Below are 22000 nucleotides of genomic sequence, written 5' to 3'. Positions count from 1 at the left end.
TTCAAAGAAATTTCTTGCCTACCCAGATGTTTCCTGAAATTTGTTCCTAACTGAAAATACTGCTGATTCTTCTATGGTGGCAACACTGAAAGTTTAGATATGACTCTTATTTCATACAATCTACCCAATCTACCTTATAAACTGCAGAGCCAACTGTATAAAATGTTGATCTCATTATTATTGTACAAAAATGAAAACACTCATGCAGTTTCTTAAAATTTATTTGCTCAGATTAGAAAAGAACCTCCTATAAGTATGCTTCGGCTTAAAAAGAAAACAATATATAATTTCATATTCATTCAAATGCTCCCCTACAAGTCACTAACAATGCTGCACCCTACTTAACGCAACATAACTCTTCTTATTCGTTAAGTCGTGATATCCTATTGGTCCAGCCTCGCAATCGGCACACGCCAAATATTTGTTATTGCCCACGGCATGTGAGAAACCCACATTCTGGAAAACGAACATATCATTGACGCTCCAAAACAACGAAACTGTCTCCGTTTCTGGATTTGACTCGTTCTGTTTCTCCTGCCTGATAAGCGGTAACTGGAACTGCAAACACGCCTATTTTCTTGAAAAATAAACAAAAGCTAAAACTAACCTCAAAACTCGTGAACGTCGCCGAAGAGGGGCTCAGAATGACAGAACTACAAAACTTACACTTGACACTGCGAAAATTACGTCCGTCTGATATCTCACTTTCGTAATTTTCGCTACAATCGGGCATTTTTAATTTATAAAATTCAATTATTTACACCTACGATTGACGGATGACGAGCATGCGCGCGTAAACGCCAAACGGAGCAAGTTTGTTCACAACTAATGAATGGACGCAGTAAAGGGACGTTTACGTCAGCTCCGACGACAATCACAGATATGCCGTTGCGGACAAACGTCGACGGTATTTGAATAATGAAATATGTATTTTAAAAATATAAACTTTTTTTATTTGGCGTGTTTTGCTGAGTAATACTTGACACCTTCTACGGTGGACGCGCGTGCAAACTTCGCCAATAGAGCATTCACATCCATCTTTTGCGTAGTCAATCGCCTGAAACAAGTAACAAAATAAATAAGACAGACACACGAAAAGAACTTACTGAATGTATGGGGTGATTTCAGGAACTGACCACTTTTCTCTCGCTTTGAACAGCATATTGAACCGCTCGTTTATATCTTCAGATAAATTTTCTTCAGGAAAAGCTGAAATAATGTTGGGTTCTGATTTGCGGTCTATTATCGCAATTCCGTAGAGCAGTTCTTCGTCAGGTATCATTCCTTCAGGCACCGACTCTCTCCAAGCTTGTAGAAATTCGTCCAGATTGAATTTTCCAGCACCGTATAGCAAAATTTGGGCGAAAAATCTGCATATTTCAGATTCCCTATAGGAATATAGTTGTAGCCCATCTACTATTTTTGATTCTTCGGTGTACTTGTCGAACAAACTAATTAAGATTTCTTCTGGAACTATATCTTTAAGAGAAGTTAGAGTTTCTTCATAGTCGATTTCGTCCAAATTCCAAGAATTTTCTTCAATCAACTTCAACATGTAAGACAAGGCTCTAAAATGATACTCAACGTCTAAAAGTCTAATTTTACTTTTTATTGTGACAACATTTAGAGTTCTGAGAATTTCTTTGAGTTCTTTTTCTGATGCTTGAACAGTATTGTTCAGATCTTCATAACTAAACAAATTTTCTTCTTTGATTTCATATTCACGTTCTGGTCCCTTATACACGGATTTATTTAACAAATCCATCAACTTTTTTAAATGTGGTTTACTCGAAGTTACTGACAAATACTCGTAGAAAATTCCAGACACGGTGATTTTCTTGCAAGACCTCTCTTTCTCATCTTTTAGATCATCAAAAAAATGCATGTCTTGTACGAGAAGTAAACTATTTGAAGTTTCAGCACCGCTTAAGTCGTATGTGCGTGTACCTGAGCAAAGAACAGCATTTTCGTCGTCATCACCTTTTATATAAAGCGTTTGACCTTCTTTCAACTCTTCAAGTAAGTGTTGGTCGAGTTCCAACAGTTTATAGTCGTCGCTGTAGAGCTTATTTTGTGTAAAATAAACTGTTTGTGATGTGGGCAGTAAGTCGTTTTCATGCAACTTGGCCAATCGGAGCATTTCATTGATATCTTCCAAGTTGCGCCTGAAATTTATCAGAACATTAATCAAAACCAAACTTTAATTTTAAAAAAATATATATTTACAGAATACAGATCACATAAGTAATTAATGACAAATGGCTTTATTTATTTTGTTTTAACGTTATGAATCAATCTACGAAGAGAATTTCGGATAATACGTTTCGCTGAATGTGTGTGAATTAGGCTTTACACTCTGGATTGACATAACCTTTAAAATTAAAAACAATGGAAGTTATGTCAATAATGAAACATTTAATTACGAATGAGCTTATTATTTTTGCAATTTCAAGTATTGCTTAAGCTTACGTGCTTGTTTGGTCCATTATTCCTAAAACAATCACTTAATACAAATCTTATTAGGACAAATACAGTTTTTGGCGCGCTTTCCACTTTCACTTGTTCACTAATCACGTGCGTTCACAATCGACTCGCCTGACAGAGGCGGATCCGGATCGTGACCATAGATCCTGACTTAAAAATGACAGTTGAGTGTGTTCTGTTCTGTGAGTTAAGCTGTCAAATACGTTAGAGTCAAAGTTCAGAGTGCATAGCGATAAGAGGTGTTGTAATTCGTTGCAAGATTCTTTTATTTTTGTTAGATGTGTAAACAGAGCAGTGAAATTATATTTAGACAAGAATTATAAAAATGTGATTAGAGTGAATTTTCTTCAATCACCATGACGTCCCCGATAAAGCCTTGGGAAGCAAACTCGTTACAGAACTCCACTCAAATCCGAAGATGCGCCACAAATAACATCCGAGACATCCCCGCGACGACGCGGAGCGCCCCGGTGTTGCCTCCTTTGCCGAGAAACTCGCCCATTTCTTCCCCAGGGTACAACTCTTATATGCCTTATTCAAATGGTGAGTCTAAAGTGCACAAAGAAAAAAACCAGTTGTCCTTTAAAAAACAACATCAACCCGAAATATCATAGGTTACAGTAGCATGGGTTATGGCAGCTATGGTTCATATGGGATGCCCTATCGTAGTTCGATGTACAGTTCCTATGGTTCTTATGGGGGATACAACAATTACAACATGTACGGAATGGGTGGCTACGGTTTGACACCGAGCGACGACACAGAGAGACGCTTTATCCAGTATGCTGAAGAGAGCTCGAGGCACACTTTCGCCAGCGTTGAAAGCATAGTAAGAGCGGTCAACAGCATTTCCATGATGTTGGACAACACGTTTTTCGCGATGACCAGCTCGTTCAGAGCCGTACTCAGCGTGGCCGAGAATTTTGGCCGGCTCCGATCCATGTTCGGACACATCTGGTACTCGATCAGTGTTTTTCGACTGTTCAATTGGTTGTACAGGAAGTTCATGTGGCTGATAGGCAAGAAGGTGCCGAACAGCGAGGCGTCCATCGCTTGGAAACAGGCGGCGAGTGGGGCGCCGCCTTCGGGAGCCGCCCCCGGCTCGAGCTGGCCCACGCTGGCTTTCCTGGGGCTGTTGGTGTCAGCGCCCTACATTATCAACAAATTCCTACCTAAATATGAAGGTATGTGACCTTTGCTTGACCAGTCTTTAGACTGGATAAAGTCCAGGGTGATTCTGCAATTTTTAAAAAGAATGTCATTGTGTTTCATCTTGAATTGAATATGTTACGTTAGAAATGACGAATAAAATTTGATGAAAGTTACAAAATACAAAAAACATATGCGGGGTGCCCCACATAAGACTTTTAGATCTTATATCTCTATTATTTATGGACTGATTTTTGTGAAATTTAACAGATAGATAATTTAAAGGGCGGAGATTAATCTCGCGTTAGTCAAGTACTCCAGTTCTAAAAACGCCATTAAACTCCCTTTATTTGTAAATTAAATCGTTTAAGATTTACACTAAACTGTAGCACAATGACTTCCGCAAAAATTCGTCCCCTAAAGGTAGTCGTACTACAAGAAAAAGAGGAAAAAACCGTATCAATTTATATAATTTTTCGCAGAATTGCTTCGAAGCAACTTCACTTGAATATCTCAAAAATTTTAGCACATTTAAAAAAAATTATGTTTTCTTGAAGTAGAAACTGTTGATTTGATAATTTTTTTTTGTGTAGACACATTTTGTAACGAATAACAATCGGACACTAGTTTTGTGTAGATTCAAATAAAGAAAAATGTTTTATCATTACATTTTTTTTAATTAATCGGGTATTTTATTACCAGTGATTTATTCTTCATTCACTAGAATAAATATCTTCCAAATTTCACAAAAATAAGTCCATAGATAATAGAGATATAAGATATAAGATCTGAAAGTCTTAGCTGGGACACTCTTTATATTTATTTGGTGATATTGTTTGTGACTTCGTCATGTCCAGTGATTTATTGTTTTTTTGAATGAAAGAGCACTGTAAATATAAATTCGGTAATATTTTACTATTTTCTCATACAAGGTTATTCTAAATGATTGTAGTCCAAGTAGGCATAAAAACTGAATGTAAAATTTATGGTTGCCGCTCCGTATAAAAAACATCAAAATGATGTAAATAAATGAGTACACATCGTTCACACACAGGAGTTAAATTGAGTGTAAATTGAGTGTAAAACAACAATATTTTTAGAATTGGTTGCTAAATAACTCAACATTTTAGGATTCAATCGTTAATTTAAAAAAATAAATAAAATCTCATCACCGCACTTTTCACCTAAAAAATGACAGTGACAGCGACAAAAATTGACAGTTCACATGAAAGCGGCAAAAATTTCATAACATGGGCATGGCCTGCTTCGAGTACAATCGTTTAGAATAACCCTGTATAATAATCGATTTACGATGAATGTGGATAAGGGGTGGCTATGACATCTGGTAACATTGTTGGTAGTAGCTACAGAAAAAATAAAATTCCCTAATAGCAATTGATAGCTTCTTTCGTGTTAGGTTAGATTGATTTCAATAATTAGGCTAGGGCCACACTACAGACTTTTCGTCGGCCGACAATTTAGTTGGTTGCTTAATAAGTATGAGGACTTATGTGAGTGCGCACACTAAAGCGATTGTAGTCGGCCGACAGATTGATCGAAAACAGTTTAGTTTACGTGGTGGGCGCGGAAGCTACCCAATAGGACTAAATTATCGGCCGATTATTTAGTCTGTAGTGTGGCCCTAGCCTTAAGGTTACAATTTAGGTGCGTTTTATTGCGGACACTAGAAGAAGACGGAATGAGATTTTTTATACTTATAGAAGAAGTTGTGATGGATCGTTTTATTGCTCAATCGGGAATGCGGAATGTCATTTTTCAGACTGACAACAATAATGTAATAAGAATCGTAAAAAGTCCTAAAAAGACTCAGCCTTAAATTTCTCAAATACAGCGAATTGTTTGGTTTTGTTTTTACAGGTTGTAGGGGTTGTTAGGGTTTATAATTTCATAACTTTGACAGTTGGCGTTTACCCTACCACTTGTCATTCCAACTATTCGGTCGAATCCGACCGCAGAGATAGAATATACCAGAATATACCAAAAAACGAAGTGGAATTCCTTCTGGCGCAAAAATCGGAGCAATAAAACGCACCTATTATGTGACGGAAACGGTAACACCGTTACCAGCTTGAACATATTTCGAGTTGAATCATAATTTGAGTATGAATGCTTCTAAAATTCTAACTTGAATATTTATAAGAACAAATGTGCAAGGTTTATTAATGCTGTATGTATAACATAGGTATTAATGGAAAACTGTATAAATCCTTTCTCTATCCATAATTTTTTAATCAAATTTTTCTAACACTAATATCTTATACTGTTTCCATGGTGCATTTGAGCTCACACCTTATGTTTCCCATAAAATACGCTTTTCTCTATAAGACACGTCGTCAATAGCAACGTATCTTATAGAGTCATAAAATACGCTCACACATATTATTCAAGTAACATTTTATTCATCATTTTTACAGTAATTATCACAAAAGTGAAAAGTACAATTATTGAATTGGAACTGTCACATTAGCTTCGTGCTCTTGTTCCTAACATCTTCTTCTTTAACTTCTGCTGTTTCATCCAATGCAAGTGCCCGGCTATCGAAAACTGGCAATCTTTACATTTTCTTCAAATGATTCTTGCCGTAGTGTGAATTAACTTTTAATGAAGTTCTACACGCTTACCCCATATCAAGAAAAGCCAAAATGACATCTTCCGTTACCTCCGTGATGCTTATTTTATTGTTCCGGCCTTGAAACGAAAACATACACCTTTTCGTATGCACTTTTAGACTTCATTGGTAACAAATTGCCCATTTTTTCTTATTTCTTCTGGAACGTTTTGGCACATTTCAACGATGAAAAATGTTTTTTTCCAAATTTGTTGATATTATTACCATGGTACCCACGGCAACCTCCGCATTTTGTGTATTGTGACGCGCCTCGAATAATTTCTGAATTTATTAAAATTTCTGATAAGATGTTAGTATTAGAAAAAATCTTGAAGACAACGCGTGTTTTATAGTTTAAAAATCTCGATCTATTAAATCCTCGCTCCCTGCGGTCGCTCTGATTTAAACTACGATCTCGATTTTTAAATCGTCTATAAAACACTTGTTGTCTTAATAGCTATGTATAAATTAGACAACATTGTTCATTATATCATATTTCTAATGGAAAAAAAATAAAATTGAGTCAGTTTATCCAACATGATAAGAATAAATCACAGCCACCCATTATCCACATTCATCGTGAATCGATTATATACAGTGCGGAAACTACAATTCGTGTTCTAATTTTTTCCGACAAAATTTGTAATTTAAGACATGAGTAGTTTTTGCAACGAAAATTACACGAGTCGACGAAGGAGACGATTAAAAGCCCGAATCTTTGAAAATGTCAAATACCCGGGTATTTTAATGGTGCATGAATACCGTGGAGGGAGAAAAGACTGGAGATGGCACTAATTCAAATACGTGTACAATTGCGGCCACGGAATTTTGGCCGTCACTTGTCATTCCATTGACATGAGATGTAAAGCGCCCCTTACGTATTCGTAACCTCACTTTCTGCTATTGCAAGACTTGTCATTTTGACGCTGACTCACTTGCATGAAAACGCGCTTCCTCATTGCCTGCAACAAGTCAAGCACACACATATTATACATATATATGCAGGAATAACGCAAAGAGATCCATTCCCCTCGGATTCAAGACAAGACTTTCTTGGATCTTCTTGAATCTTAGCTCCACAGCTTAGCTCTCGGTAAGATCTGTGATCTGTGCACCCTAGCGGAGGTGCGCATGTGCTGCATCACGCGTTTTATTAAATAAGCACAAACATGCCTTCCTGCACAAAATGCGATATCTTGTAAAGCTGCTTTAAGTGAAGATCAAACAATGATATTTTATTAACCTAATGTTGACAAAGAGAAAGAAAGCGTAAATAGGTACGGATGATAAATATAAAAATAAAATAAAAACATAATAAACAGGTATTAGAAACATGCAAAGAAACTAGTATTTTGTAACTGCCCCATTTGCGTCTAAAACTTTTCTTAGTCTATTAGGCATGGAAAGGCATAGATTTCTGATGTAGTCCTGAGGTAACGCGTGCCATGCATCAGTGATCGCAGTAAGAAGTTCCTGTCTATTACGATAGTCACTGAAGGGCGCATCACATTTTCCAGGATCCTAATATAAACGCCAGAGTTCAGCCGCTCTTCCACATGGAGCATTACCCCAGGACTAACAGCAGAAATCCACCCCCATACGTTAACAGAAAAGCGACTGGATCGTTCGGTCGGTTCAACGTAGCGTTCATCATATCGGCTGTTTCGTGGTCTATACACCCTAACACGACCATTGTGCGACGACTGGAAGACCTTTTCGTCGGAGAACACAACTCGGCTCCAAAAAGCATTATCTTTTGCTAAGTGCTCTAAAGCAAATCCAACTCTTGCCTCCTTATGCCGAGGGGTAAGGCGTATTTTCCTAGCAGCTGCGTGGTTTCGAAGCTCACTATTCCGCAGACGACGACGTGAAGTTCTGACGGAGCCCGGGAAATTACTGATATTCACTGCTGCAGTAGCAGTAGTAAAAGGACTGTTTCGTATCACAGTTAAAAGTTGGTCGTCTTGATTACGTGTAGAAATTCGACGTCCCCCGGAACCTGGACGTCGTTCCACTGTTTGATCTTGCCTCCATTTTTTAATAATTGCACTTATCGTGCTTCTTTCTATACCCAAACGTTCCGAAATTTTAGAATGTGATAGACCATCTTGGAACAGGGTAATGGTGCCATGTTCGCAACTATTTGAATGAAGTATGACATTGACAAATTTTTGGATGTCAATTCCAAAAGTCAATCATAATGACAATAAAGCATGGACTACATCCTATTTTTTTTGAATTGACATGAAAGTGACGGCCAAAATTCCGTGGCCGCGATAGTACCAGCCCGCGAAAACTACAGAGTCATAAAAGGTTTCTGAATATAGATGCTGGGCCAATGGCTTCCTTCGCCTTCCTTCCACACGCATTGTGCTTCTTTATCTAGCGCATTGTGGACTGGGTCATAAAAGGTTGTTGCACGTGCTTTTAGAGGGTACGGATTTTTAACATGGGAAGCATAGGAAATGCCATCTCCAGTCTTTTCTCCCTCCACGATGAATACTCGCTGATATTCGTCCGTTGCTAGGTGATTTCTGTAATATGCATTAATATGATCGATTGAAATTTTCTGAGGGAAATGTAGTCATAAGTAATTTTTTTAATTAAAGTTGTGTAGTACATATTACGAAAAGGCGATATAACGTGACTTTAGATATCAAAATATGTATAAACGCTGTTCAAAAATCAAAAAACCATTGTGGTGCAAATTACTTTTCTGTCACTGTGATTCGCACTTAGTTTTTCGTGATCCTACACACTTGCGAGCGAAAAAACGTATTTAGAGGAAAGTTAGCGTCTTGGAACCTGGAATTCTGTAGTTCTTGCGACGTTTTACTTCGAAATCTACAAGTTCCACGACGAAATTCCGATTCGCACTTAGTTTTTCGTGATCCTACAAACTTGCGAGCGAAAAAACCTATTTAGAGGAAAGTTAGCGTCTTGGAACCGGGAATTCTGTAATTCTTGTGTCGTTTTACCTCGAAATGTACAAGTTCCACGACGAAATAGGAAGTAATAGGAAATGTCATGAAAAATGTGTGTTATTTGCACCACAATGGTTTTTTGATTTTTGAACAGCGTTTACTTAAGTGATCGGGTAATGTCGAAATGGAAAAAATGTAAGTGATGTGCAGTACAATAATTCTAAGGAAATAATGAATAAACCACAATACACAACCCAGTTTATCATTTTATATTGAAAGAACCTTCAAAAGCTAAAAAATATGCAGATGCCAGATGTATTTTAAAATTGATAATAAATAGAAAACTATGTGGGTATCATTAATGTTAACAAACAAGCAAGTGGTAAAACCTTCCGTTATTAGTGCTGAAAATGAATATTTTACAAGCTGAAAATATAATCGATGATTTACCAATAATTGTTCAAGCGGACCCAATTAGCTTCTTACCAGATGGTCGGGACCCCTTTGATATAAACACAAACGTTGTAAAGTCATTGAAAAAAATTGTATCCTTAACGAAGTTCTTTTATTCATGGATTTAAGATGCGATTGAAAAAATAAATCGAACAAGCCATGACTATCATGGTTCAGTTGGCAGCACTAGTTTAAATATTGTTGTTGCCAAAGAAACTTATTGAAGTCCTTTAATCTTCTATAGAAAAACTTGACGGTTGTGAAATACAGCAATATAAACTAGTCAGTTCTGAACCATGATAATCATGATTTATTTGATTTTTTCCCATTTTCGGCAGTAAAACTAATTCCTATTTATAAAAAAGATTGTCGAAAATGTTTCAATCGATTATAAAAAATCAGATAGGTAACGCAACAAATTCTTTAACACACGTTGTACTATGCCGGCCAAAAAATTTTAGCCGTCATTGTTTGTCATTTCAAAAAATCAAATTGTAATCCATACTTTATTGTCATCAATTCATCATGATTACCGTCTTGATTATGAATGTTATTTTTTGGGTGGTAAATTTCAAAACTCGAAATTATTTTGTCATTTCTACTACACAGAACGTTTACCTCAGGTTATCTATGTACGAGTGCTCAAATTTTGTTCATTCATGTCGGATTTGTGAAATATCTGAGCTTTAAACAGTTTAAATTGAGTGTCAAAATGACAAGAATCGAAAGTGGGGTTACGGTTTCTAAAGGTTTATTTACAATTTATGGGAATCTCAAGATAGTGACGGCTAAAATTTTTTGGCCACCATAGTACAGTGGCAGTGGCAGTGGCCATCATTTAAGTGTCAGTGGGCCGTATGATTTCCCATTCGTTAAGCCTTTCATTAGCTAAATCATTGATTAGACAAAGTGAGAGTATATGCCAAGCACTGTGTTAGACAGAGACAAAACAATTTAACCACGTTCTTTATCTTTAATGAAAGGGAAATCATACGGCCCATTGTCATTAAAGCATTAATTACACATTTGGATTTTGACGTTACAGAAAAGTGATGGCTAGTTTTTATTGCCGGCCATTGTGTTTACTCCTTTCGCAGAAAAGTTTTTAATAAATTGCCGTGGAAATTAAAAATAAAATGAGAAACGAAATTATTATTTTTTTTTTTTTAATTCAAATAGATAATGAAACACAAATGATATCGAAACAATGAACAATTGAAAATTACTGAAACAATTAAAATGCGAATTTTGCATTTACACTCGGTACAAGAAATTAAAATTGTATTTTGAACGACTTTTTTATAATAACTTCTAGCGATATCTCCAACGCGAAGCGAAACATTGAAAATTGACCCCGTTCGTGAAATCGCAGTTAGTTGGGTTTACAACTTACAATTGGATTGAGTACTCCAAAAGGTGAAAGTCGTGAAGTTCTGCGACTATTGGAAAATTCATATTTCTGCTTCTAAAAATACCGAAAATTTCAAACTGTCTTCATCCTAAATACGACACATTGTATAAAAAACTGAAACTTTTTCGATATCGAAACTTTCTAAAAAGTATGTGCTACTAGAAGATCAATTCTGAAGTTTGGCGGTTACTGAAAAGAAACACTGTACAAAATGCAAACATTATTGAAAAATGCCCCATTGAGGCGTATTCTGTAATTTTTAAAGGGAATTAAAATTTTAGCGCCATTTAAAATTTCAAGCCCTGATTGGTCATTGCTATGACAACTTAATTTAACGGGCTTTAAAATTTAGCGGAGCAGTTACAGAATACGGCCTATTAAATATTAGATTAAACTTCTATAATAAAATTAGTTTATTTTGTTACAAAACAATAAGAATACGAATTAACAACCAATAATGTGGTTTAATTTTTTTATTTTTTTTATTTTTTATTGAATTATAAAACTCACAAAAGAAGTCGAAATTATGACAGTATAAGTTACACAGCATGCTGTGGTACATGGAACTTAGTCTGTTTATGCTATTACAAACATGAACCTTTGATCGTAAATTTCAAATTTGCCAAATTTCATTGTTACCAACAGACTCAGTCATTCTTGATCACACCGTATATTGAAAATGGATAGAGTTTACTTTTTCATTTGACAATTTTTATAAATCATTCAACCATCAGATTAGATCAAAATAAAATAATCGCATTTCACGTTACAACTTAAACCATACTAAAGGGCCTTCAAAGAAATTTATATTTAGAGCAACCTATGGAAATTCAATTGTTTGCAACATTTTTCCAGCGTAGAAAATGACACAAGAAACGTCTGACATTTTAACGAAATAAAATTAGGTTAGAAAATATTTTTAATTTTTGCAGTGCATTCTCCCTATTCCCCCTCCACGGAATATGACAATATGAAATTGGGGAAAAGCTTACTATGCAACCTGTGTAACTTCGGAGAATAATTGGTTACCTACAAAAATTACTTTACAGAATTAGAATGTCGCCTACGCCTACTCTAAATATAGGTATATTTATTTGAAGGCCCGTTAGATTTTTGGAATTAGCGTTCTGTTCAAGTTTGGAAATTGGGCGATTCAAAATCATTGTGGATAAGTTTGGCAACTATGTATGAAAATTTATGTGGCAACTGTGTGGGTGGGGTAGAGTTGACATTGTATGACATTTCGTAAGCGTGCATTTGATTTTTTTTATACCATTGCACATTGATTTGACAATTTTCAAAGTTGCGCGACTATGAACTGTCAACTCTATCCTACCCACACAGTTGCCACATAAATTTTCGTACATAGTTGCCATACTTATCCACAATCATTTTGAATCACCCAATACCGTAGAGGGATATGGAGGCAGCACTGCCTATGCTGGCAATGTAAAGGGAGCGGCACGTCGCGAGGCCTGTGCGGAGACCTTTTATGACGCCTTTTAAAATGACCGCCAGTACTTCGTGAAATTTCGTGAGTCGTGACGAGGATCGTTGGGCATCAGATGCTTCATAGGCGTCGGTGTTCCGTCATTTTACTGGGATTTGTTTTTTACATGTGAACCGGTTGGTGAATTCTCTTTGCATTTTTTCAGTTGTATAACTCTGATCTGTTTTTATTTTGAAGTAAATATTTACGGTCGTCTTCCTACAATTCCTACAAAAATTGTCCCCAGAAAAAAAGTTAAAGGGACGCCACTGCAAAGATGAGTTATCTATACATTAACTTCGGTTTCGCTCGGCTCATCTGGAGACCTTTTATTAGGTCTACAGAAAAGCGCGGTCGTAACCACTTTTTTGAATAGTGCTCCCTTCATATCCCTCTACGCCCAATACCAAAGAATATCCACGTGCCGGTACGTGGATATTCTTTGCCAATCCATACTTACTTTGAACTGTGAACGCAAAAAAACATTCTTTGCTAGATCATTATTATTTTCGTAAATTACCTAAATTTGTAAGTAAGGCTCATTGTGAGTTAATCGCACTGTTGCCAACCTGATTCGGCATGATTCGATGAAAATCGGTGAATCGAATTCGATTGAAATGGTGAAATAAATAATTTTTGATCGAGTCGTTCGTGTAAAAAAAATTGATGGCGTTGGGCGTTCGAACGCGAACCTGCGGAGGATCAGGTGGAGGTGATGGAAATCTGTGAGTCGGTAAAGCGGACAGAGTTGGCAACACTGGTTAATCATCGCTTTTGTTCAATTTGAGTACATACTCTTTATTTTAGAGCGTTGAGTTGTCTTCTAAAAATTGTTTGAATGTTTATCCCCCCTTTTATTTTAAATAAACACTCTTACACTATAGAAATTAAACGAAAATACTAAATACTCCAACGACTTGAAGACGCTCTGACAATCTCAATCTGTTTAGATAAATGTGATCCCGCCACTTGGAAGTCTCCGGGAGTGCGAGCGAAAGCAGCTTTCGACTTCGTCGCGCGAGGCCCCAACGAGCTCAGCGTTCAGACCAACGACGAATTAACTCTCGCCCCCACCTACGTCCAAGAAGAAATGAATTTGAAAAATTCGGGTTGGGCGTTCGCCTTGTCGAACGGGCGATCCGGAGTGGTTCCTTTGAATTATTTGGTCATAAACAAATCGCTGAGGAACAGTCCTGCGGTCGAGGAACAACAAATGCCCGTGCCCAGGATTCTCAGCAACAGTTCCAACCACAAAACTCACACGAAACGGGTCAGTTTTGGGGAGAATCAAATTTTCGAAAACGTCGATTTGGACGATTATGTCACGGGCAAGAAGGAGATCAAGGGGTTGGATGGCGGTTCGAAAAACGACACTCTTGATGTAGGTAAAAATTCGACGCAGGTTGAAGTGGAGAAAGATTCTTCCGGGGTTAAGGGGGAAAGCGCCGCGGTGACTGTTGAAGTCGCAGCGAGTGAAGACAAAGTTTCTGCTTCAAACTGATCCAATCTTGTTATTTTAATCTGTTGTTTAGTTTGTATTCATTTTTTTGTCTTATCGCCGTGTAGGTAATGACCGGAGGTGAGAGAACTGATTTTGTATGTATTTCTATTTTTTACAATTAAGAAACATAATGCATAGATACACCTACCTACTTAGATTACCTATGTGATTTTATTGTTTTATTTTGTATTGGGATTTGCTTTCAATAAAAGATTTTATTGCTGCACTGATAGTGTTAATACTGCTTCAACACAACGAAAATCATCAAATTAAAACCTTACTCCCACTTTAATCAATAAAAATACACATTTACACACTACAAATTTATAAAAGATATCTTAACGCTGTATATAATATTTCAACATGAGATTAATTGTACTCGCTCAACTCAAAATGATACGCCACTGGTGTTGTCTCAATACCTCAATTTGTTAAATTCGCGAATTCATGAACATAATCGGGTTTATTTCTAGTCAAAGTAAAAAAAGCATAACTTTTGGTATACCCAAGTGTAACTCAAAAAACAGTGAAAAATAATACGCCACTAAAATTAACTTCAATTTAATAAAAAATACATTATTTTCAATTATTTATTAAATAACCGTTCTGCATATTACAAATAGGGTTCTGGAAATTCAAAAGTAACTTCCCTCCCAGTCAACTTTTTGTAAACGGAGGCGAATGTGTCCACCTGAAAAAACAAAAAAAAAAATGATTAAAATATGACCTTTGCTACTTCACACCTAAAATTATAAAAAAACATTTTCAGAATTAATATCATAATCATTGTGCATCTTTAGGTGTCCTAAGTATATTCATCATGTGGAGTGATCGAAACAACAAATATCCAGTGGAGAAAATTCCAAAGTACATTTCAAGCAAATTTGAATCATTTTTACCTTGTGCTCGATTGTAGTTTGTTGATTTTTGTCAAGGTGGACCTTAATAAGCTGTGACCCATCCAGTCTAACTCTGATCCTCTTCCCCACAATCTCTGCAGGATACACAAGATCTTCAAGTATAGCATCATAAACAGCAGTAAGAGTGCGTGACCTAGGACGCTTCTGCTTGTTTTTGGTGCGGGTCTTACGTGTAGGCTTGGGCAAAATCTTGCGCTCACCCACAAAAACTACATGCTTCCCGCTGAATTTCTTCTCCAATTCACGCACTAACCTAGTTTGAATCTTCTGAAACTGCTTCAGCTTCGGCATGGGGACATAAATTATGACCGACTGAAACAACACTTTAATCAACATTTTTCCACCGAAACATACAATAGTCTGACCGAGTCAATAAATCAGATTAAGAGTTTTAATCATTATTCAAATCGTTAGGTGTCCTAAGTATACTCATCATGATAAAAAAAAATGTGATTTTGTTAAATGAGAGAAACAAACCTTTTTGTTATTTAAGTCAATCTCCTTGGCCTTTGTTATGTGCAACTCTCTCAGTTGAGCCTTCAAGTCTGAGTTCATTTCAAGTTCAAGTAGAGCCTGCGCTACTTGAGTCTCAAAGGGATCGGGGTCCGAACCACCCGATTTTATTATTTTCGACGACATCTGAAACAAAGTTACTTTGAGACCTTTTCACATATGACTTCATAACCTCAAATATTGTCAAGACACATAAACAAACGAGGCAAAGAGCAAATTATGAATGAGATAAATACATCGATTCAGTTACAGGTGCGAATAAGTGTTATTTATGTGAAAAACAAGCCAAAATCGCTTGTATTTGTAGTTTTAAATTTGTTGATCGGTCCAACAGTAATCACCAAATATCACATATTCGTCGCATCATCCGCCACAGGGAAAAACAAAACCAGTAATTAACACACACCAGAATCAAATCATCAACAGATTGTTTCCAAATTTGATGTATTTATGTCACAAAAATTAAAAGAAAGTCGATGTAACTGAAACAAAACGTGTACCTTGTCAATCGTTTACGAAAAAGGGATTGCTGTACGGAGTACGCATGCCCACATGAGATTTGTCAGCATTGCCAACATAACTCGACCCTGACGATTTTTTCTAAATTATTTAAATAAAATCTAATCAATTTGTGTTTTATCTACTGTTAGAGGTATTTTCAGGAAATATGAATAAGTACCTCCGAATTTTAGCCCCAATTGCTACAGAATTTTCTTTTTTGTCGTTTGAAGTATAAGGTACTTTGAAGTAGCCACCACAGCGCCCTCTCTCTGCCATTGCGAATCGAACGAACGGAAATAAGTTTTCAGTTGTCAATTTTCGGGAAAAATCCCAAAATGGCTTCGTTGTGCAGCCGAATTGTGGTCGCAAATGCCAGGAAAAATGTGTTGTGCACGAGTTACCGTTTCGCTACAAAGGGTAGGTTTGCCCTTCTCTTCCCTACAACATCCCACATCTCGCCTCTCGCAATTTCCCATTTTGACAATTACGTAATTCGTCTTACCCTTCGTCGGAACCAAAATAAACAAACCCACCCATAAATCTCGTTCCAGTGACGATGGGTGACCCCGTGGAGCACGCCACTGGTCTCGAGAAGCGGGAGTTGCTGGCGCAAGTGGCCGGTAACGACAATCCCTTCGACTTAAAAGTGATCAAAAGGGGCCCCGGCACCAAGACCCAGCCTAACGAGATCCCGTCAGCGTTCGAGGCGCGTCTCGTCGGATGCGTTTGCGAGGAGGAGTCTACCAGTGTGAACTGGATGTGGCTGTACAAAGGACAGCCTCGAAGATGCGAGTGTGGACACTGGTTTAATCTGGTTCACAAGGCTCCTGTATAATCCTGTAATATGCTAGTTGCACGTACTAGACTAATAATAATAGACAACTTAATGTAATAAATTTATTTGTTCTTTTATCTGTTTCCATCATTTCTTGTAAATAGTTCAGTTCCATTAAATTATAAAATGTGCAACTGTTAGTTCTTAATTTTGATGAGTTGTACAGTTAGTTTTTGGGAAGGTAAAGTGGTGAAACAAGTAGATTGTTACCTATTTGTCATTATAAAAAAAACAAGCAAGTTTCATTTTGTGATACATATATACATTTGGTAATGAACAGGAATAATACTAACAATAATTGCATTATTTCATTGTTAGAATACTGAGCGTAGTGCACATAATTACGTAACCATATGCAGTTTCAAGATAGGAACATAACTAACTCAAAGGTTTTTTTTATTTACATATTACAGTTTATTTTATCAATACAAATTGCTGTAAGGTCGCAATTTACTTCTGCTCTAATTTAAAACGGCCCACCAATAAGATGTAGATGTGATATATGATTTGTATTTGAAATGAACAATTTTGAAAAACTTAAGAATGAAATTCAAGTAACGTAATGAATGAATGAAGTAGTGAATGCTATCGTTATTGCCTATTGGCCACTTATTAAATAATACCCTGCCCCACATTATTTTGACATTTGTCATTGGTATCATAACCTCTAACCTCATTATCAGTTTCATTCTATTACTGAAATCGTTCTTTCCATAAACTGTCTGAGATACACTCCTGATAATATTTCAGCAAAATGTCCGAACTAAAATCCAAAATCGCTTTACTGAAAAATCACGTTAAAGAATATCCCGATTTCCCGAAACGCGGTGTCTTGTTCAGGTAAGTTAAGCGAGAGATCAAGTATTACATCGAATTTTAGGGACATATTTTCAGTATTTCAAAAACCTGATCTATTGGCCACTTTACGTGAGGTTCTGTTAGCGTATGCTACAAAAATCCAACCACCTGTGGAATGCGTTGCAGGAATAGACGCACGGGGGTTTCTCTTGGGGCCTTTGATCGCCTTAGAACTGAAAGTGCCTTTCGTACCAATAAGGAAGAAAGGTAAATTGCCTGGCAAAGTGTTATCAGCTTCATATGCTCTGGAATATGGTCATGTATGTACCTACATAAGTTTTGTTTTTGTTGATATTCATTTTTGATGGGTCAGGATACTCTGGAGATACCAGAACAGAGCATAAAGAAAGGTCAGGCAGTGTTAGTAGTTGACGATTTACTGGCTACTGGGGGTAGTTTAAGTGCAGCTTGTAAGCTGGTTGGGCAGCTCGAAGGAAAGGTAGCAAGTTGTTTAGTTCTGATGGAGTTGACACAGTTGAAAGGAAGGTCACATGTACCTGCCAATGTTGTCTCAGTTATTGAATACTGAGTTTAAGCATATCTCAGCACCAAGTAGAAGAAAGGGGTTGTAGACTGGGTATAAATTGATTCTCACAATTTTAAACATTCCTAAAAGAATTTGTACATTTTGTAATACATATTTGAATTTAAAAATATATTTTCAATAAATAAGAAACAAACACGATAATGACATTTATATTCCTAGATCTGGCATGAATTTAGTCTAGTTGACAGTCTGTCGGTTTTTTTACAATTAAGCTTTTCGCGTCTTCTTCACCACCGTATCTTAGAGAAAATTTTCATTTCCGAAAACGTATTCATATCGTCAACCTAGGTAATGTACCATTTTATTTTTGTTTCTGGTGCACGGCAACTAGGCCGGATATTTCTCTCAAGTAATGATTATTCCTTTGAAAGCACTATTTTGATATTATTTTCTTAGCATTACACTTTTTCCACAACAGTCACGTCTTCGTCCATATCAGTTCTCATCTGAGATTAGCTAACTCCGATGATTTCATTGAAATTGTCCAATGATTTTTTTTTTTTGAGCCGCAGTATACAGCCGCTTTAGAATTTTCCTCAGTTTCCCTATCAGTTAACATCATTTTGCAGTACTCCAAAGTGAACATTTCTTATACATAGTAGTACCTTTAAATACACAGATATGTTGTCACCGTGACATTAATAGTCGGCTCTGTATGGGGTGTTTTTTAAAATTCCACTTCAAAGTAGGCGTTGAAAAGTCGACCTGTGAACATCATAAATGACTGTCCCATCGCAGTTGGCGTTAAAAACCCACACAAATTTTGGATGTGCCGCCAGTCTCGCAACGTTAGACAAACTATACACAAACTATAAGTATAGTAGACATATTTCCACTACAGCCGGTCGCGCCACCTATCGGCCATACTAGCCTCACTCATGTTATGAAGCTTGCAGCACATTCAACTACGTCACCAACGCCTACTGCGATGGGACAATCATTTATAATAACCCTGTATATCGGGTGTTCATTTAAATTTCCGGTCAAAGTAGGCGTTGAACAGTCGATTGTGAACGTACCACTCATGTAAAAACCCAAGATTTAAACAGCTGATTCCTAGTGCGTTCACAATCGACTCTTCAATGTCAACTTTGATCGGAAATTTAAATGAACACTCGATATATATTTCTTATTTCCACTTTCGTTCATGAATATGCTCCTAACCCCATTTTCTGGAAAGATAATCTAGCACCGGTTGGGGCTTTCTTGGACAAAGGTTTCTTCCATAATCCTTTTTGAGATTCTCAATCAACTTTCTACTCCACGTTTCCACGGTGGCTAAAACAATCATTGTTGTTGCTTCTCTAATTTACAAGTTTTAAATCACTACAACTACTTTACATCCAGACCATTGTGTCTTTCTTCAAAGTGTTACGAGGTATTTTCATATTTGGTGGCGGAAACAAAAGACTGAGAAATGTCACAAAATTATATTGTCAGTGTCAAATTTCTCATAAACGCCGTAATGAATGTCTAGGTAAATTTAAATTTTCGCTAAATAGATTGAAAAAATAAATTCTAAGGAAACGAATTTTTGTCAGTGCTTCAAAAGGAAAAGTTATTCTCATATAATAATCAAACGTATTACAAATTATGTCTCTAGTTCGACGATTAATAACTTTCCTATTGCCAATTTGCTGCATTTCTGTCGAAATCACGAACGTCTTTGAGAAATTTGACACTGACAATACAAATTTATGACATTTCTCAGTCTTTTGTTTCCGCCATCAAATATGAAAATATCTCTAGGCCTGATAACTTCAATGTCCCTTAGATCAACGCATTATTTGTCATTTGGAAAACAACTATAATCAAACTCAATGACAATCGTCATCTTTACGGTCAACAGTATTTATTCGTTCCAAAGAAGGGAACAAGGATAGGGGTTGCGAATTATCTTTTTCCAGCATTAAAAACACAGCATAAAAATTGGATACTAAAACTGTACATATTTATGTTACAGTTTATGTAAGAATTTTTATTGTTCCATAGGAATATATAGTATTTGTTAATTGGATGATTGCCATTACCTTCCAATAAATTCAGAAGTGAACTCTATAAAATTAAATCAATGTACGATTCCGACCGTCTGGCAAAAGCCAAAATTTACAACTCTTGCCTGAATAAATTATACAAAAACGAGTAAACAAAAACTGACTTAAACCTACCTAACTCATTTTTAACCTTAACAATTAGACCAAGAGCGTTTGTGTAGGTTTCTTCCCCGGCCACGCCTCCTTCGCATACTTCTTCTTCTTTGGCTCCATCGAATCGGCGATCTGCACTTGCGGCGGGACGAAGGGTGTTGGCGGGGCGAAGCTCTGTCCCATGTCCACATCGGGCGCAGGATTAGGTAACACCATCCCCAAGCGCGAACTCAGCGAGCTGTAAATGCTGATGTTACCTGAGCTGCTCGCGGTGTGCGACTCTGGGGGCAGATCGGTGTATAGATCGGGGGTAGCGGGGTGGAGCGCTTTGGGAGTCTTAAATTCTGTGGGGATTCCAATGTTGTCCGCGGCGAACTTGGCCCTCTTCACGGTAGAAGGAACCACGGTTGTCTGGATCAAGTTTCTGAATCTACCGATGCTAGGATCAATGTCTTCAGGATTGATAATTTCTTCATCTTCATTGAAGGAAACATATTGACGCTTGCGTTTTCTGTTCGTGTTTCTCTTTTCAGTGTCGTCGGTGATCCCGAGCATCGATATTCTGCGGTTGTGGGCGGTGTTGAACTCGGTCAAGTTCTGAAATTGAATTGAAAAACAATTTCCAAAATAAACAAACTAATAGTTATTGAAACCACAATTTTGGCCTAATGATATGGTCTTATCTGTTTACATCGAGTTCAGTTTCCGTTTCGGGCAATCCCAGCAGTCCGCCTTCAGTCTCTTCTCCAGCTTTCTCGATTTCATCAATGATTGGTCTCATGCCGGTCTGGGGCCGTTCTCTGATTGTGTAATTTCGCGTGGATGCTCCAAAGTGAAAACTAGAATCAATAGGCAACTGAGTGGGTTTATATGCCTCAAGTCTTAATGATCCTATGAAGGTGCCATGGGCTAAAACGGATCCATATTACCGACTTTACCCAAACTGATCGCAAGCGCGCACTAATCGTTTGAGTGTTCATCGCGCGATGCTCTTTAACGGATACTTACTGCTGCCCAAGTCGACCAAGAAGGCTCTGTTCAAGTGCTTGTGCCAAACTAGGGCTGAATGGACTCTCGAGCAAGAGGCATGATCTATGCAGAAGTCGTTCATTTGAGCATTGCGACCGAACAAATAGCACTTCTTATCGTCAATCATCAGCTTTTGGATCAGTTTGTCCCCCTTTAAGACGTCCAAGTGCAAGCCGACGGGGGGTTTGCCTGCCCTACAACAACAACATAACCTCAAACAACTCGACCGCTTTTTTTTCAAATTTTCGTATAATTAACGCGTCGGGATCTAGAAATGAAGATCTGATCGCTCCTGACATAATAAAATTGATACTTTGAACGTTTATTTACCAATTCGGTACTTCGTAATGGTTTGCCATTTGTCACTTTTGACACTTGACAGCTTGACACAAGCTTGACTGACGGAATATGGAGTATGCTTGTCAAATCAAAAGCTCATGAATTTTGGAATCACTTTTTTAAATTAATTCCTAAATGTTTAAAATTTGTCTCAAAACTTCCGACACTTATTGTCTGTTGAATATTGGAACCCCTTCATGTAGAAAGAGCTCTGTCAAACTCTTGACGTGACATTTTTTTGCGTACGACCGAAAACAGGCGCTATCGGTTG

General features: G+C 37.2%; 7 protein-coding genes across 11 annotated transcripts; 3 read left to right on the top strand and 4 right to left on the bottom strand.

The window, feature by feature from the left end:
- Positions 1–205: 205 nt before the first annotated feature.
- strat (RAB interacting factor STRAT) lies at positions 206–879 on the bottom strand. Its single transcript, XM_069038986.1, has 2 exons — positions 608–879; positions 206–558 (listed from the first exon to the last, which is right to left on the bottom strand). The coding sequence occupies exons 1-2, from the start codon at positions 731–733 to the stop codon at positions 322–324; spliced, it is 363 nt and encodes a 120-aa protein (XP_068895087.1). The 5' UTR covers positions 734–879; the 3' UTR covers positions 206–321.
- A 51-nt stretch (positions 880–930) lies between these two features.
- Positions 931–2609, bottom strand: LOC138124057 (sister chromatid cohesion protein DCC1). 2 transcript variants are annotated; one of them, XM_069038978.1, is made up of 3 exons: positions 2470–2609; positions 1107–2165; positions 931–1057 (listed from the first exon to the last, which is right to left on the bottom strand). In XM_069038978.1, exons 1-3 carry the CDS (start codon positions 2484–2486, stop codon positions 952–954), a joined length of 1182 nt encoding a protein of 393 aa, XP_068895079.1. In that variant the 5' UTR covers positions 2487–2609; the 3' UTR covers positions 931–951. The 2 variants fall into 2 exon arrangements, with proteins under 2 accessions (XP_068895079.1, XP_068895080.1); XM_069038979.1 differs by lacking the exon at positions 2470–2609 and adding an exon at positions 2227–2406.
- A 66-nt stretch (positions 2610–2675) lies between these two features.
- Positions 2676–14266, top strand: Pex13 (peroxin 13). The gene is made up of 3 exons (XM_069038976.1): positions 2676–3027; positions 3099–3668; positions 13490–14266. Exons 1-3 carry the CDS (start codon positions 2841–2843, stop codon positions 14038–14040), a joined length of 1308 nt encoding a protein of 435 aa, XP_068895077.1. The 5' UTR covers positions 2676–2840; the 3' UTR covers positions 14041–14266.
- A 319-nt stretch (positions 14267–14585) lies between these two features.
- On the bottom strand, positions 14586–16081 carry RpS7 (ribosomal protein S7). 2 transcript variants are annotated; one of them, XM_069038982.1, is made up of 4 exons: positions 15974–16081; positions 15438–15599; positions 14940–15272; positions 14586–14731 (listed from the first exon to the last, which is right to left on the bottom strand). In XM_069038982.1, the coding sequence occupies exons 2-4, from the start codon at positions 15597–15599 to the stop codon at positions 14654–14656; spliced, it is 573 nt and encodes a 190-aa protein (XP_068895083.1). In that variant the 5' UTR covers positions 15974–16081; the 3' UTR covers positions 14586–14653. The 2 variants fall into 2 exon arrangements, with proteins under 2 accessions (XP_068895083.1, XP_068895082.1); XM_069038981.1 differs by having other exon boundaries at positions 15880–16026.
- Positions 16082–16254: 173 nt separating this feature from the next.
- LOC138124061 (cytochrome c oxidase subunit 5B, mitochondrial-like) lies at positions 16255–16886 on the top strand. Its single transcript, XM_069038985.1, has 2 exons — positions 16255–16391; positions 16526–16886. The coding sequence occupies exons 1-2, from the start codon at positions 16310–16312 to the stop codon at positions 16807–16809; spliced, it is 366 nt and encodes a 121-aa protein (XP_068895086.1). The 5' UTR covers positions 16255–16309; the 3' UTR covers positions 16810–16886.
- Positions 16290–21991, bottom strand: NiPp1 (nuclear inhibitor of protein phosphatase 1). 2 transcript variants are annotated; one of them, XR_011156992.1, is made up of 6 exons: positions 21721–21991; positions 21370–21584; positions 21053–21270; positions 20383–20958; positions 16477–19492; positions 16290–16412 (listed from the first exon to the last, which is right to left on the bottom strand). XR_011156992.1 is itself a non-coding variant. In XM_069038980.1 (5 exons), the coding sequence occupies exons 1-4, from the start codon at positions 21747–21749 to the stop codon at positions 20407–20409; spliced, it is 1014 nt and encodes a 337-aa protein (XP_068895081.1). In that variant the 5' UTR covers positions 21750–21991; the 3' UTR covers positions 16290–19492; positions 20383–20406. The 2 variants fall into 2 exon arrangements, 1 of the variants encoding a protein (XP_068895081.1); XM_069038980.1 differs by having other exon boundaries at positions 16290–19492.
- Aprt (adenine phosphoribosyltransferase) lies at positions 16850–18355 on the top strand. 2 transcript variants are annotated; one of them, XM_069038984.1, is made up of 4 exons: positions 16850–16990; positions 17560–17649; positions 17690–17927; positions 17981–18355. In XM_069038984.1, the coding sequence occupies exons 2-4, from the start codon at positions 17564–17566 to the stop codon at positions 18194–18196; spliced, it is 540 nt and encodes a 179-aa protein (XP_068895085.1). In that variant the 5' UTR covers positions 16850–16990; positions 17560–17563; the 3' UTR covers positions 18197–18355. The 2 variants fall into 2 exon arrangements, with proteins under 2 accessions (XP_068895085.1, XP_068895084.1); XM_069038983.1 differs by lacking the exon at positions 16850–16990 and having other exon boundaries at positions 17510–17649.
- Positions 21992–22000: the final 9 nt, after the last annotated feature.

This window comes from Tenebrio molitor, chromosome 2, assembly GCF_963966145.1.
Source record: "Tenebrio molitor chromosome 2, icTenMoli1.1, whole genome shotgun sequence".
NCBI lineage: Eukaryota > Metazoa > Arthropoda > Insecta > Coleoptera > Tenebrionidae > Tenebrio > Tenebrio molitor.
This window is presented reverse-complemented; position numbering and strand designations above follow the sequence as displayed.

Bases quoted from the DNA above. Each gene is read 5' to 3' on its own strand.
- strat (XM_069038986.1), bottom strand. From the start codon at position 733: ATGCCCGATTGTAGCGAAAATTACGAAAGTGAGATATCAGACGGACGT. The intron at 559-607 runs GTTAGTTTTAGC...GCGTGTTTGCAG, and splicing joins CGACGTTCACGAGTTTTGAG to TTCCAGTTACCGCTTATCAG.
- Aprt (XM_069038984.1), top strand. From the start codon at position 17,564: ATGTCCGAACTAAAATCCAAAATCGCTTTACTGAAAAATCACGTTAAA. The intron at 17,650-17,689 runs GTAAGTTAAGCG...ATCGAATTTTAG, and splicing joins AAACGCGGTGTCTTGTTCAG to GGACATATTTTCAGTATTTC. The intron at 17,928-17,980 runs GTATGTACCTAC...TTGATGGGTCAG, and splicing joins ATGCTCTGGAATATGGTCAT to GATACTCTGGAGATACCAGA.
- LOC138124061 (XM_069038985.1), top strand. From the start codon at position 16,310: ATGGCTTCGTTGTGCAGCCGAATTGTGGTCGCAAATGCCAGGAAAAAT. The intron at 16,392-16,525 runs GTAGGTTTGCCC...ATCTCGTTCCAG, and splicing joins TTACCGTTTCGCTACAAAGG to TGACGATGGGTGACCCCGTG.
- Pex13 (XM_069038976.1), top strand. From the start codon at position 2,841: ATGACGTCCCCGATAAAGCCTTGGGAAGCAAACTCGTTACAGAACTCC. The intron at 3,028-3,098 runs GTGAGTCTAAAG...GAAATATCATAG, and splicing joins TTATATGCCTTATTCAAATG to GTTACAGTAGCATGGGTTAT. The intron at 3,669-13,489 runs GTATGTGACCTT...CAATCTGTTTAG, and splicing joins ATTCCTACCTAAATATGAAG to ATAAATGTGATCCCGCCACT.
- NiPp1 (XM_069038980.1), bottom strand. From the start codon at position 21,749: ATGGCAAACCATTACGAAGTACCGAATTG. The intron at 21,585-21,720 runs GTAAATAAACGT...TTGTTGTTGTAG, and splicing joins CATTACGAAGTACCGAATTG to GGCAGGCAAACCCCCCGTCG. The intron at 20,959-21,052 runs GTAAACAGATAA...ATTCAATTTCAG, and splicing joins AAACGGAAACTGAACTCGAT to AACTTGACCGAGTTCAACAC.
- LOC138124057 (XM_069038978.1), bottom strand. The intron at 1,058-1,106 runs GTAAGTTCTTTT...TACTTGTTTCAG, and splicing joins GAAATCACCCCATACATTCA to GCGATTGACTACGCAAAAGA.
- RpS7 (XM_069038982.1), bottom strand. From the start codon at position 15,599: ATGTCGTCGAAAATAATAAAATCGGGTGGTTCGGACCCCGATCCCTTT. The intron at 15,273-15,437 runs GTTTGTTTCTCT...GTGTTGTTTCAG, and splicing joins TTGACTTAAATAACAAAAAG to TCGGTCATAATTTATGTCCC. The intron at 14,732-14,939 runs GTAAAAATGATT...TTGTTTTTTCAG, and splicing joins AAACTACAATCGAGCACAAG to GTGGACACATTCGCCTCCGT.